Source organism: Crotalus tigris, unplaced genomic scaffold (genome assembly GCF_016545835.1).
Source record: "Crotalus tigris isolate CLP2741 ecotype Arizona unplaced genomic scaffold, ASM1654583v1 scf7180000024167.7108832, whole genome shotgun sequence".
Classification (NCBI taxonomy): Eukaryota; Metazoa; Chordata; class Lepidosauria; order Squamata; family Viperidae; genus Crotalus; species Crotalus tigris.
This window is the reverse complement of record NW_024100417.1, coordinates 120304-133666: the sequence shown is the minus strand read 5'-3', so window position 1 is coordinate 133666 and position 13363 is coordinate 120304. Positions and strand designations below refer to the sequence as shown.

The 13363-nt window shown below is 38.3% G+C and overlaps 1 protein-coding gene across 2 annotated transcripts in view; it reads right to left on the bottom strand.

Annotated features, from left to right (window-relative positions):
- Positions 1–10580, bottom strand: part of IP6K3 (inositol hexakisphosphate kinase 3) — a 29698-nt gene extending 19118 nt beyond the window's left edge. Inside the window, exons 1-2 of one of the 2 annotated variants that reach the window (XM_039323424.1) lie at positions 10438–10580; positions 1218–1613 (exon numbers count right to left, since the gene is read on the bottom strand). In XM_039323424.1, coding sequence (XP_039179358.1) covers positions 1218–1413 — 196 coding nt within the window. In that variant the 5' untranslated portion in view covers positions 1414–1613; positions 10438–10580. The remainder of the gene's footprint in view (positions 1–1217; positions 1614–10437) is intronic. The other variant, XM_039323425.1, reaches the window with a different exon arrangement.
- Positions 10581–13363: the final 2783 nt, after the last annotated feature.

Genomic DNA, 13363 nt, shown 5'->3' with positions numbered 1-13363 from the left:
TTTTTAAATCTCCCCCCCCCCAAGTTGTGGTATAAAAGTGGTAAAGCATTCTAACCAGTGGTGGGATTCAACTGGTTTGCACCACTTGGCAGAACTGGTAGCTAATTTTTTGTTGCCCAGAATGGACTTCTGGAAGCAGCATCCACACAGAGAACCGGTTGTTCACATATTTTAATCCCGCCACTGATTCTAACCATCTAGGTTTGCAGTCACAACTGCAACTAGCTTTTAACTGACAGGAGTTTGTTCATCTGAAGCATTAAGCAACACTGGCTGCATCCTGACCGATAAGACACTGAGGTTTTTTCCTCATCTATTAATCCAGCCTTACCAAAATCTAATGAGAATCACCAGCATCAAATCTTATCTTAAAATAACTTCAATACAATTATTTCCTGGACCTGACCATCGGACAACAGAATCCATGGTATCATCTGTCATTCCAAACAAAAACAAAGTAATTCACTCCCTCATTTTCAGCATTATTTTAAAGGGTCACTTTTCATCTCTAATTGGTAAGAGCACACAAAAGGTATTGCAGTCTTTCTGTTTTCTTACTCTTCACAAGCCTACGTATTAGGCGTATTAGGAAGGCAGATTATTTAAAAATTGGCATGTGCCATCCTCCATCACCGTCCTACAGTATTCAATTTTCTCTGCATATAACATATTTATATTTGTAAGTTTTTAGACACAGTTCCATTGAAACCTGGAACTTGTTTCCAGATATGAAGTACTCAAAAAACAATGTGTAGACAGAAATATGAAAAAATGATAAATGCTGTATGGACATTCATAATATTTGGTAACCAAGGCAGGACAACTGCTTCAAGTGAGGCTTTTATAGAGCAACCTGAATCGCAAGATCATCTTGTCTTACAAATACCAAGAAAGACAGAACAATCACTTTCTTGCTTCTGTCTCAGATTTCATTCTTTCCTTTCACAAGTTGCTAACAACTAGCCCTGTATATTTTTAATGGCTTTGAACAACATATCATTTCTCTGTGCGACAGGGTCTAGTAACTTCACTTCTTTCCTGGCAACTGGAGCAGAAGAGGTGGTATTTCTGATATATTTTTATAAGCAACATTTGCTAAACTCATGCCCTTAACCTCTCAGTATTAACCTTGCAACATGGCCTGTATTACATTTATTCAGAATCTACTGGCCCTTATTTCCAGGCAAGTGCATTCAAGATTTGAGTCTTAGCCCTACCTTTGTAACGAGGAGTGAACTGCTTCATTGCTGTTGGAAGAGCTTCATAGAACCATTGCTCCTGAGAGACAAGTGGCTTGCAGACAGTGCAGTCATCATACTTCATCATGCTCATATGTCCTCCAACCTGGTGGATGAATGGTTCCAGCAGGATTCCTTTCCTAGTTTCCCCGATATCCAGATTATTCTGCACCATGATGTAACCAGAGATACTGGAGTCTTTTTCTGATTGTTGTTGCTGGGTTTCAAATGAAGGAGCCGCTCTCTAACTAGGATCAGAAGGTGACTGGAGGTTTTTATGGCAGCAAGTGAACTCGGCTATGAAGCATATGTGCCCCCTGGCAATTCAATAGTCCTTCCAGAACTGTTCTGCACCCCAGAGGATAAATTCAACAGCTGAGGGGGAAAAAAAGCAAATGGTATCACTCCTTCTCCTGTAACACATCCCTAGTGCACTTGTTACAGCATAGAACAAATGTGAAATGGATGTATTCCTAACTTTGGGAAAAGAGTGAGGTATTTTCTGGGATTCCAGGTCTGAAAGACTAAAATGGATTCTAGTTAGATTGCACAGATAGCAGTATCTGAGTAAAAAGATAAGGAAAGTTAAACTAGAAGAGCTAAAATAGCTTCTCTGACAGCAGCCTAATTGGACGTTCTGACAGCCATCTAACACTAATTTATTAATAAGGGGCTCCTTGTCTCTTGTTAAAGAGAATCCAGGTTGAGAAAAATATGCTCAGTTTGTTTACCCCAAAGCTGCTCCCAACTGGCTTTTCAACTTTCATTCATGGAGCCCTGGAGCAAAATGTTCCTTACCAAGAAAGTTATTAATATTGCTCTGTGAATAGTAGTGTCTGGGCTTTAACAATATAGTGTTAGTAAAAGAGATATTTATCCCTCCTTCAGGGAATCATTTTACCACCATACTAGCTATCTTTCCAAAAGACATTTGAGATCAGGACATTCCCTACTTCAGCACTAGGACTTGGGGAAGATTTTTTTCTTCTTCTTCCCATCCCTCCTGAAGTCACATCAGGGCATTTTATTTTATTATTTATTTTGTTCAAATAAATCAGTTATAAGTTTTGATGGCACTTCAGGTGAAAGGAAGAAAAGAAACTATAGTTGTACCTCCATGTTAACAGATATAAAACATCCTTTAAAAAAAAAAAGATAGAGGTAGAGGAGGTAGGTTTTGATCTCCCCTCACTTCTTACAGTTCACTTTACAAAGATTCAGGAGTCATCTTTTACCATGTGGTGTTTATACCACAGATATTCATGACAGTTCCTCTATGACTGACAACCTACTCAATTTTGGAAGAATCCCTCACTTTTGCACACATTGCAACACAAAGACTGGGCTGACATTTCCTATTAGGTTCCTAATGTAGTTTTCTGGACTGTGGCTCATAGAGATAATTATGGCCTACTCAACAAACTAAACAAGATTGAGTGCAATATGTGAACCCGGTTAAAGTTATGCAATAGGTCAGGATGTCCTTAACGTAAAGTAGGGGCATAAGAAACAATATTGTATTGTTATCTTTCAAGGTACCTAGGGCCAATAAAGACTGGGATCATACCAAACATACATATATTGTGATTTTATGACAGAGAATAGTAGAAAGTAGAGAGCAGGAGACATTCTAACATGACATAACCTGACTTATATTAAATTCTGGATAGAACTCTGAGGAAAATCAATAGAATCGGGTGGGATCACGGCACCTGCCTCTTCGTCTGACTCAGGGTCTGGAATAGCAGCAGTATGTCTTCTGGCTCCATGTTGTCATTTAACCCATTACAATAGTCTGCAGGCTGTTTCCAAGCCCATTTATTGTTGTCCCCAGATTTAAGATTATGGTGCTGAAATTTGACAGCAAACTGCTAGGCAACATTATGTCTCCTGACAATTTTCAGTGGGAAACTCTTTACACAAAAGGTAGTTATTAGATTCAATAGGTTTATACACAGAGAAAACTTTTTAAAAAGCAGGAAATTGCCCCCTCCTGTGCTCCTTCCAATAATGTTATTATGTCACTATCCTGCCTGCATATCCTTGGCAAAGAGTATTAAGATAAAAACAAAGCTCTCCAGATTGTTTGGAATAGGAAATTGGTTAGAATGATAGTTGAACTATTGGAGCATTATAGGAGTACTAAAGGGGGATAGAGAAATAGTAGAGATACTGAATGGAATTCTTTATTTCTCTCTTCAATGTGAAAGATGTAGAACAGATTCCTGTGCTTCAGCTGGGGAAAGCTGGACAATGGATACTAATAGTCATAAAGAGAGATTATGTTTTAAATCAGCTGGATAAACAAGCTAAAGGTAGATCAATCCCAGGGCCAGGCAGTACTCAAGCATTCAAGAATTCTTAACTTAAATATTGTTTACCTGTTCATAAAAATACTCAACTTCTCTTCAACAATGGAATCTGTTATCACATCTGAAATAATCAATGTGACCTAAGTTTTCGAAAAGAGATTTATGGGTGATAACACTGGTAAGAGAAACTAAAAACCAGTTATCCTAACATCTGTTTTGAGGAAAGTAAATTTAAAGTATTATTAAAGAGAAAATAAGCAAACAGAAAAACAAGACTTTCTGAAAAAAAAATCCCAATAATTTCTGCAAAAGAAAATCTTGTTTCACTTATTTCCTAGGCCTTTTTTTAAGGCATTGACAAGCATGTAGGCAATGTGTTATTGTATGTCTAGATTTTCAAAAACCATCTGATAAAATTCCTTAGCTAACCCAGTTGTCATGGAATAAACAGGTAACACTGGTGAGATGCACATATAGTAGCGGAACTGGTGCTTTTAAACTTGTATATAAATTATGAAGCGTTTCGAAAGGAGTCCAAGCTTGGTGATTTGGCTTGAAAATGGCAAATACAATTCAGGATAAAGTAAAATAAAGTAAAGTGTGGGACAAAAAAGTCTCCAGACTTCATATATACGCTAATGAACTGGCATTGCCTAATCAGGAAAGGATTTTGCAGTCAGGATGGACAGCATAATTGAAAATGTCAACCCATATGCAGCTGCTGCAAAAAAAGGTAAACTCCATGCTTGGAATCTTTGGAAGGGAATTGAATTTGCCAATATAATACTGTTCTTAAATAACACTGAAGTGAGATCATGCTGGGAGTATTGTGTACCAGACCTATGGGACGTAATGTTTTCAGTTTGGAAGACAAGATAGGATTGTACAAATGTTAGAAAAAAATGTGATTTTAACTGGTAGACAACAAGAACCCATGAAATTGATTCTGGATGTGTGCTGTAGGATGGTTTTGACTTACAGTATTTAAACAGTACTATTGTAAGCTTTCAAGTGTTAAATGTTAAATTTTAAAGCACAAATTGGAAGTTCAGTTAAGGAATCTAATCAAGGCAAGGGATTTTCAAGAAAATGTGCCATTTAAACATTTCTTAAGCTTTTTTTTTTAAAAAAGGTTTTTGCTGCCCTTACAGGTGGGCACCTGAAGACTGGGGCAAATCTTCGGCAACTAAGAAGAAAATGCAGCAATAAGTATGAAAACATTCTCTGCTAGCAACAGTAAAGGAGGCAGGAGTCCTTTGCTAAACATTTGGATGTTCTAATCTTGCTGTTGTACAAAATTCTTGTTTCTCAAGCCTGTCCTCAGAGAGACTAAGGATAGACTAGAAACCATAATTACAAAACTAAAATTGTGTGCAAAGTTTTCCTCAATGCTATTAAATGGTAGCACTTCATTTGGCCATAAGTTGAAACAATGTAAGTGACTGAACTATTTTCTGTATGTTAAGACTGTTAGGCATACAACTTTTTTAAAAAAGCGTATATATTATATGTATATTTGGTTTGTACAACAATTGGATTCCTCTGAATTTCTGAAGCTGCGCAATTTCTAAACCTCATTGATCGAATCAATGACTAAAAGTTATAGCAAGCTATTGAACCTGCTTTTATCCAATGTGTGCTTTTTTACAGGCTATAGGACTGATTTAATTGATTGATTGATTAAATTTTTATGCCACCATCTCCCTTACAAGATGACTCTTTAGTTCTGCTAATAAATTCAAAGAATGATAATAATTTGTTTTCAGGCAAGGAAAATCAGTAGCATCCTTTCACAACATATATAAACGGCCCATATTGAATGTATTAAGGACACCCTCTTTGGAAGAAGACTCCACTGGTCTGTGAAGGATACCCTAAAGCAGTGGTTCTCAACCTTTCTAATGCCGTGACCCCATAATACAGTTCCCCATGCTGTGGTGACCCCCCAACCACTTATACATCACTGGGTGCCAGGGGCATGGCCAAAGAAAAGGGGGGGGGGAAATGGCGGACAGCCTTGTTTGGCGACCCCCGTGAAATGGTCGTTCGACCCAAATGGGGTCCCGACCCACAGGTTGAGAACCACTGCCCTAAAGGCTAGAATCCAAGAGACCCTGAGTTCTAGTCCTGCTTGGCAAGAAAAAAAAATTGAGTGACTTTGGGCCAGTCAGTCTCTCTCAGCCCAACATACCTCACAAAGTTGTTGTTGTGGGGAAAATAGCAGGAGGAAGGAGTGTTATATATGCTTGCTGCCTAGATTTATAAAAATAATAAACATGGTATATAAATAAATGCATAAACAAACAATACTAGCACTCATTATTGCGAGATGGCTAATTTTAACAGAAACATTGCAAAGAAACTGTGCTAGTTTAGAATGAAACAAGATGGGCAGTCAGCCCTGGCCACTCCCTGACCATTGCATTCAATGGCAGAAGCAGAATTATCATAGAGGAAGTTGCAAAGTAATTTTATCTGGCTTAGGGGGTCAGATGTAATTACCACTATAGTCAGATTTTTAGAATATGTTAGAGTAGCTTTAACAGGACTGTTATGCATTCACATTTCTTCCCCAAAGCCCCAGTTTTCAAGATCACACAAGGTAACATTAAGAAAAGGGAACCAACCGCTAGCTCGAAAGGTCTAAAAATAGTTGATTGATACAATCTGCTTACTTTTCCCTTTGTGCATTTCAGTTTCCCATTACAGCCACAGAGTTATATATACTGATAAGTCTCCCTGTTGATTTATACCTGCATTACTTAATGTCTGATCAACAGCTGCTTGTAGATATGGGAAGAAAATTGCTTAATTTTAGTAGACTCTTTACTATTTCTGTGTGGCTATTTCATGCACGATGACTAGATGCTGTATTATCCTTCAGTGTATTTCTAAATCTGCTTTTTCTCCTCTTCTCTCACCTAAAAGAAAAACTATCCTTGGTGACAAGAGCATTGCAAATGAAAAGCTCCATTCTCTGCAAGGAGCCACGTTTCAGCCCCTGATGCCATAAATCCTTGTTTGCACAAACCCCGAGCCCTTTTAATCTTGCATTTCCTTTCCTGAAAGAATATGATGTTCATAAAGTTTATAGCTAGTCCCAGCATCCCTCATGCACATGAAGCAAAGAAAGATACCATTTGTTTCACTAAAAGATTTATATGACTGCTTTGCAAAGCTGGAGAATTGTAGAAAAGATGGGAGTCACATTTTCCTGAATTGATTGGCCACTAAAATGCTTTGCCTCTTGCCAAGACTTTTGGAATAATGGGGGTGAGATGAGGTGTCTATGGCTGCACTGCAGGTAGTCCTTGACATAGAAGCATAATTGAGCCTGGAATTACAGTCTGAAGTCATTGCAGTCGTAAGCTGAGGCATCTCATGGCTGGACCTGATTTTTCTTTTTTTTTGCAGAAGCAGGAGCAGTTGGTAAGTGAATGCCATGGTTGTTAAGTGACAGCTGTTGTTAAGTGAACCCCACAGTGATTAAGCAACTCAATTTTCCCCAGAAACTGGAAGTAAGTGCTAGAAACTGACCAAAAAGATGTAAATCGAGTCACATGACCACAGATGACTGCACACGGCTGTAAATGTGGGCTGGTTACTAAGTGCCTATAGTACAATCTCATGATCTTGAAGACTGGGCCTGGCTGTTGAATTTTGAATCTGGGTCGTAAGTAGCCCCGGAGTGGTCCATTGTAACTTCGAATGGTTGCTAAGCAACTAGTCGCATGTTTATAGCTCTCTTTTTTTATTTGCTTTTAATTATGTTTTTTTAATAAAAAGTATGTCACAACCTTTTAAACTATGGATTCCAGGACTCAGCCCTCCATCCTTCCAAGGTCGGTAAAACGAGGACCCTTTTAGGCTTAATCACTCCTTTGTGCAACTGGATTCTTGATTTTCTTACCAACAGGCCCCAATATGTGCAAGTTGGAACAAATACCTCTAATACCATTTCCTTGAGCACAGGTTCTCCTCAGGGCTGTGTCTTAAGTCCGCTGCTGTTCACCCTGTTCACCCTGTTGACCCATGACTGTTGTGCTAGGTTTGCCACCAACCATATTGTGAAGTTTGCAGATGATACAACAGTAGTGGGCCTTATTCAGGATGACAAGGTAGAAGCTTTCCGCAAGGAGGTCGAAGGGTTGGTGAACTGGTGTAAGGAAAACAGCCTAGTTTTAAATACCAGAAAAACTAAAGAGATCATTGTTGATTTCAGAAAAGGCAGGCACAGCCACACTTCTCTGTGCATAAATGATTCACCTATGGAGATGGTTACCAGTATCAAATTCCTGGGTGTGCAGCTAATGAGTAGGCTGGTTTATAAGCATCAATGCTTTAGACAGGAAGGCAGTGCAGAGAGTGGTGAGAATGGCCAAAAAGATCATCGGCAGTTCCCTCCCTTCCATCCAGGACATAGCACAGAAGCATTGCTTTGAGCAGGGTCCGTAAGATTATCTGGGATACTACACATCCTCTTCACGACCTGTTTTCCTTGTTACCTTCTGGGAGGAGGCTTTGTGGTATCCGAAGCAGAACATCGAGATTCAGCCAGAATTTCATTCCATACAGCATTAATCTTGCGAACTCTCAAGTTTTCTCCTTCCGTTATATATTCAAGATGGACAATATTTAATATTTATTTGCTACGTATATGTAGGGATGTGAGTCTATATATATGTTGTTCATAGTATGTTTAGGTGTGTGTCATGTATGTGTTTCACTTTGTGAGCAGGCAACTAAATTTCATTTTTGATGTGTGCCATTATGCCTACAGTATAAAAATGATAATAAAGGTTATCTTATCTTATCTATTGTTGGGAGCAATATGCTAACTCTGTAAACTACTTAGAGAGAGCTGAAAAGTGCTGTGAAGCAGCATGTAAATCTAAGCACTATTATCAGTGCTAGTGTTATTTGAAAGCTAAACAGACTCAAATTTGAGTAGCACTTGGAATGGAGACCACAAGGAAATCCTAGGATAATTAGATAGGAAAATAAAAAAAAACAAAAACAAATTCTTGGAGAAGACTATAGCTAATCACTTACGTTGCCAAAAAGCTTGTAATGGAAAGATGGAAGAGAGGGTGGGGAAAAAAGAGATGCTTCCTAGGGAACAATCAGATAAAACAGGGAGAAGCCTGGAACTGAGTAATGGCAGAGAAGAAACTTAAAAAAGGTTCCGTCCTAACTAATCAGGCAGTAAAAGCAGATGGAGGGAGATTTGTACATGCAAGATTCTGTTAATATAATCTTATAATAAAGTGAAATTAATTCACGTTGTTAAATTTCCTGTCTGGTCCACTTGGGAGCTTGCTAAAGCTATATGGATGAGTCTATGTAGTCATTAGGAGTCAAGCTTGACTCAAAGGAGACATTTGATAGGGTGGCTCTAAATTATACCTTATTTCCCTGTCAAGGTTTGTCTAAACCATTCTTCAGCCAGGTAAAAGCACTTGGCTTTTAATATTTTCCATGCAGTATAGATTGGGCCAATTCTTTTCAGAACAAACCCACCTGAATCAAAGAATATTCTGAGAATCTGCTTCTGATTCAGAAACACAAATACAGTAACTGTCTTCTTCAAACCTTAGAGGTTGAGCACATGGCCCAGAATAAACAAGAAGATGATCCTTTGTTATGTAAGAGGTGGAAAGGGAGAAGGCAAGCCTCTATTCTTTTTGCCATTGCCTTTAGTAATGGTTTTATTAAAACAAGCTATGGTCTGAATTTAGTGGTGGCATCATTGGAATGGTGAAGAGACAGATGAGACAAAGGAATTTCCAGGAGCAAGTAAGAACTTTGAATGTCATGATAACTTTCAAAATGAAAAAATAAGAATATACTTCTTTCTACTGCTCAAAGCTTAGACATTCCTTCTTTTGAAGATGAACCCATGGTAGGACTAGTGTTCATTTTCAAATACTGTAACCATGCTCGTCATTTTATTTCTTAAGCTTTTTACAGTGCCAACTCCTGAAATCTCTCTGTGCTTTACATTTGTAGCCATATTTTAATTTCTGATGATTTTGTCAAAGCAGAGAAGAAGAGTGAAGAAACTACATGTTTGCAACAGGTATCTGCCATTCATTCGCCTCCAGCAGCTTGTCTGCCTGAAATATTTTAGTAGGACTATGAGACTAATGTATACTTCTTGGTAATTGCTTCAGATTTATATTTGGCTGGCTAATGGAGCTTTTTCCTGTAATATATCAAACCTCAGTTGATGTAAAAGGCTGTGGATATTTCACTAGGTTTATCAAAAAGCATTTACAAGTGATGTACAAAACCTTTCCAAAATGACATCACTCAAGACAGGTTAATGTTTTAATGGAATAAGCTTACCACTGACTATATAGTAATAATTCATTTCTTCTCTATGCTTACAGCAACATTCAGATCAGGATCTGGAAAGGAAAAAACCTACAGGAAGCACTGAAGTTTGTACTTATCCAAAGCAGTTCTCCTGTAGTCTCTCAGGCTTTTCAATCATTTCCTTCCAGATGTGCTGGACTTCACTTACCTTAATTACTATTTCTAGTCAATTGAATCAGCTTTGAGAGCTCAGGTTTTGAAAGTCAGCTCATTGGGGAAAATTGATTTAGGGAATCTTAAAGCTAGCTAGTTACTTAATTAGTTTGCAATAGAAATCATAACATTTTACACAGCTTTCTGTAGAGAGAATTTATTGTTCAGGTCTCTGGATTAATATTGTCCCTCATCATTCTTACTAACCTTGCTTCTTCCTGATCTAAATAGACAAGGTATATGCCAATTTAAATATCAGCTCCAACAGATCATGGTTTTGGAATCAAATGGAGAGTTTTCCTTAGAGTTTTTTAAAAAACGAATACAGACCAATCCCATTAAAAACAGTTACTTACCTAACTGCTCCTTTGTTGATAGTCATTACATTCATCCCCCACAGTAGTTTGTGAGTATCCCACAATCAGCAGGAGTGTGAATCTGCTGCGGTTGCTTTGCAATACTGCAGTCTTGCTAGGTTGTGTAGCCTTAGTGTGAGATCTGGAAGTAGGAGAGAAAAATGAGTTGGATATGGACCATCACCTGACCTTCTTAGACATTTTTGGCAGGCATGTGTTATATCCAGCCAACAGCTGATGCAATTGGACTACATGGGGTTAAATGGAGACACTAGAAAAGGGAAAAACACCTATGACATTGAAAGAAACAAAACTGTGACTATGAGCTGCCTCGTCGATTTTGCTTTCTCAGTGCAAACCAAAGGTTCATTGAATCAGTATGTGAGAATCCAGTGAGAGTCACTTGCCTTGTGTGGGAGCATGTTTCAATAGTTTTTACTGCAAGTAGCAGTACCACATTCACTGCTTTTGAAGTAGTTTAAGCATGATCAGACTTGATTAGTATTGGAAGGGAGATCACTAGGAAATCTCTAGACCAGGGGTCACCAACTTATGGTCTGCAGTCCTCTACCGGGTTGTGGGCTGTTGGCCACTGGGCCATGTGAATGGCTGGCTAGTGCACACACGTGTGCGTGCTTGTGCCCCCCTACTTGCATTAGCGTTGTGGCATTGCGCGGGTGCTAGCAATGCCGTGTTAGCTTTTTATTTGAGAAACTGTTTTGCTTCTCCTTTTGAGAGAAAAGTTCAAGGTTGTACATATTGCAGTATTAGGTTGATTTTATGTGGACAAGAAGAGCATTGATAATATATTGAATTTTAACTAATTTACTTCAAAATATTCAGTGAGAACCAATTTGGGAACAATGCAGATCTGCCTCATCTAATTAGCTCAAGGAAAATCAGCTGCTCCTATAAGCTTCCTTTAGGAGTTGCTATAGGCCAAAGTATAAATGTAGGAGGGGAGATTTGTGAATAAGAGCAGCTATAATTAATAACTAATTCAAAACTGCTGGGAGAAAAGGGAGATTGGACCAAGATTGTAGTTGCCAATGTGATTGTGTGAGTAAGTGTGTGTGTGTGTGTGTGTATCTTTCCCCCTGTGCTATCTTTCCAATGACTTCTGAGACCCATGGTTAAATGTACAGATATAATTGAGTACTGGTATATTTTATCCTCTAAAGCAAATAGCAGCTTACAGAAAATATTTTTAATTAAGGGGATGGTAAAGGGGAAATGTTCCCCCAGGACTAAACTTCCCAGTGCCAAGGTTACTATGAATACTTTTAAAAAGAAGGGGGAGGGGGAGAATTTATTCATAGAACCCACTTTCAGAGCCAGACAAATGTTCAAAGCGTTTAGTCACAGATCATGCCAAATGCATGGGAGTGGCAAGGCTCTATGAAATGCTGAGAGGTGCAGGACAAATTAGCTGAGATGGAAGAAAAGTGAGATGAAATAAAGCAGAGAGAGGCAGCAAAAGCAACCAATACTTTTGGTGATAGAATATCATTTTTATGATATGTTCCTAAAGGAGGTATTCTTCCAAGGGGCGCAAAAAAAAAAAAGCAAGAAAAGCTATGTTTGTGAAAGAGGACACCACCAACTGAAAAGAGGGGCAGAATGTACCTCTTAGATATGGATATGAATGCACAGAATGTTCTTAGAAGTCAAGCATTATTGCAAAATTATGGGGCTGATTCAGAATTCAAGCTTGAGATGGATCCTGACAAATGGAATCAGATTGGAAGTAGGCAGCTCCTGCCAGAATGGGAGAACTCACTGTGGCCAACTAGCCATGGTCAACTTGCCACGGCCAACTCACCATGGCCAGCTCACCACAACCAATTTGCCATGGGACAATTTAAAAAAAATCAATTTAATTATTTAAAATAAATAAAACATTGTTTTATTTTTTTGTCATTCATGTTTCATTTTGGTCCCTCCTTTTGCATCCTTTCTTTGATGATTCTATTCCACCATTTCTTTGATATTAGTGTAACTCTTGCCCTGCAGTAAGTTGTCCTGCGATGAATTGGTTGTGGCAAGTTGGCTATGGCAAGTTGGCCATGGTGAATTGGCTGGAGCAAATTGTCATAGACTTTGCAGGACAGCCAGCTAAAGAATAACAAGGTTCTTAAATATCATTTGACCAGATCAGATCATAACACCATATACAAATCACAAACTCTTGCAGGTCAGAATGACCACTATTGATACATCCTCTTCCATCATTGTTGCAAATAAACACAACTCTGAAGAACATTCTGTGCATTCTATATATATTCTAACTGGCTGAAAGTCATAAACCTTGTTCCCAAAATTGGTAGTATCCAATTTCTTTTTCACTGGCATATGTACTGTTGATCATATTTCTTGAACTAAACAAGATGGGGTGGCAAATGTATTTCTACTTGTTCAAGTGACCACTTTAATAATAATATAACAATGTTGAGAGACTCTATTTACCAAGCAGTATACGTGATGTTGTAAGTACACCAAACAGTTGAAAATGAAAAAAAGGCATTGAAAGAATATCTAAAGAACAGTGAAGAAAATGCATTGAAGCTAGTACACCATGAAGGCTTGAGTACCAAAAAGACTAAGCTTGCCTATAAGAAAGATGAAATGAAAAATAGAAAAGAAACATGGCAAGCAAAATATTACATGGCCAATATAAAACCACTAGCAAGGAAAACAGATAACAACAAAACTTGGCAATGGCTAAGAATGGGAAAGTTGAAGAAAGAGACAAGGGGGCTAATTCTGGCTGCATAAAACCAAGATTTAAGAGCAAATGCATATAAATCCAGGTTCTGAGAAGACAGCAACAGATAGCAAATACCATCTCTGTAAAGAACTTAAGAAATAGTGGTCCATCTTGTTAGCTCCTGCAAGAGAATGGCATAGATTGACTACAAACAAAGGC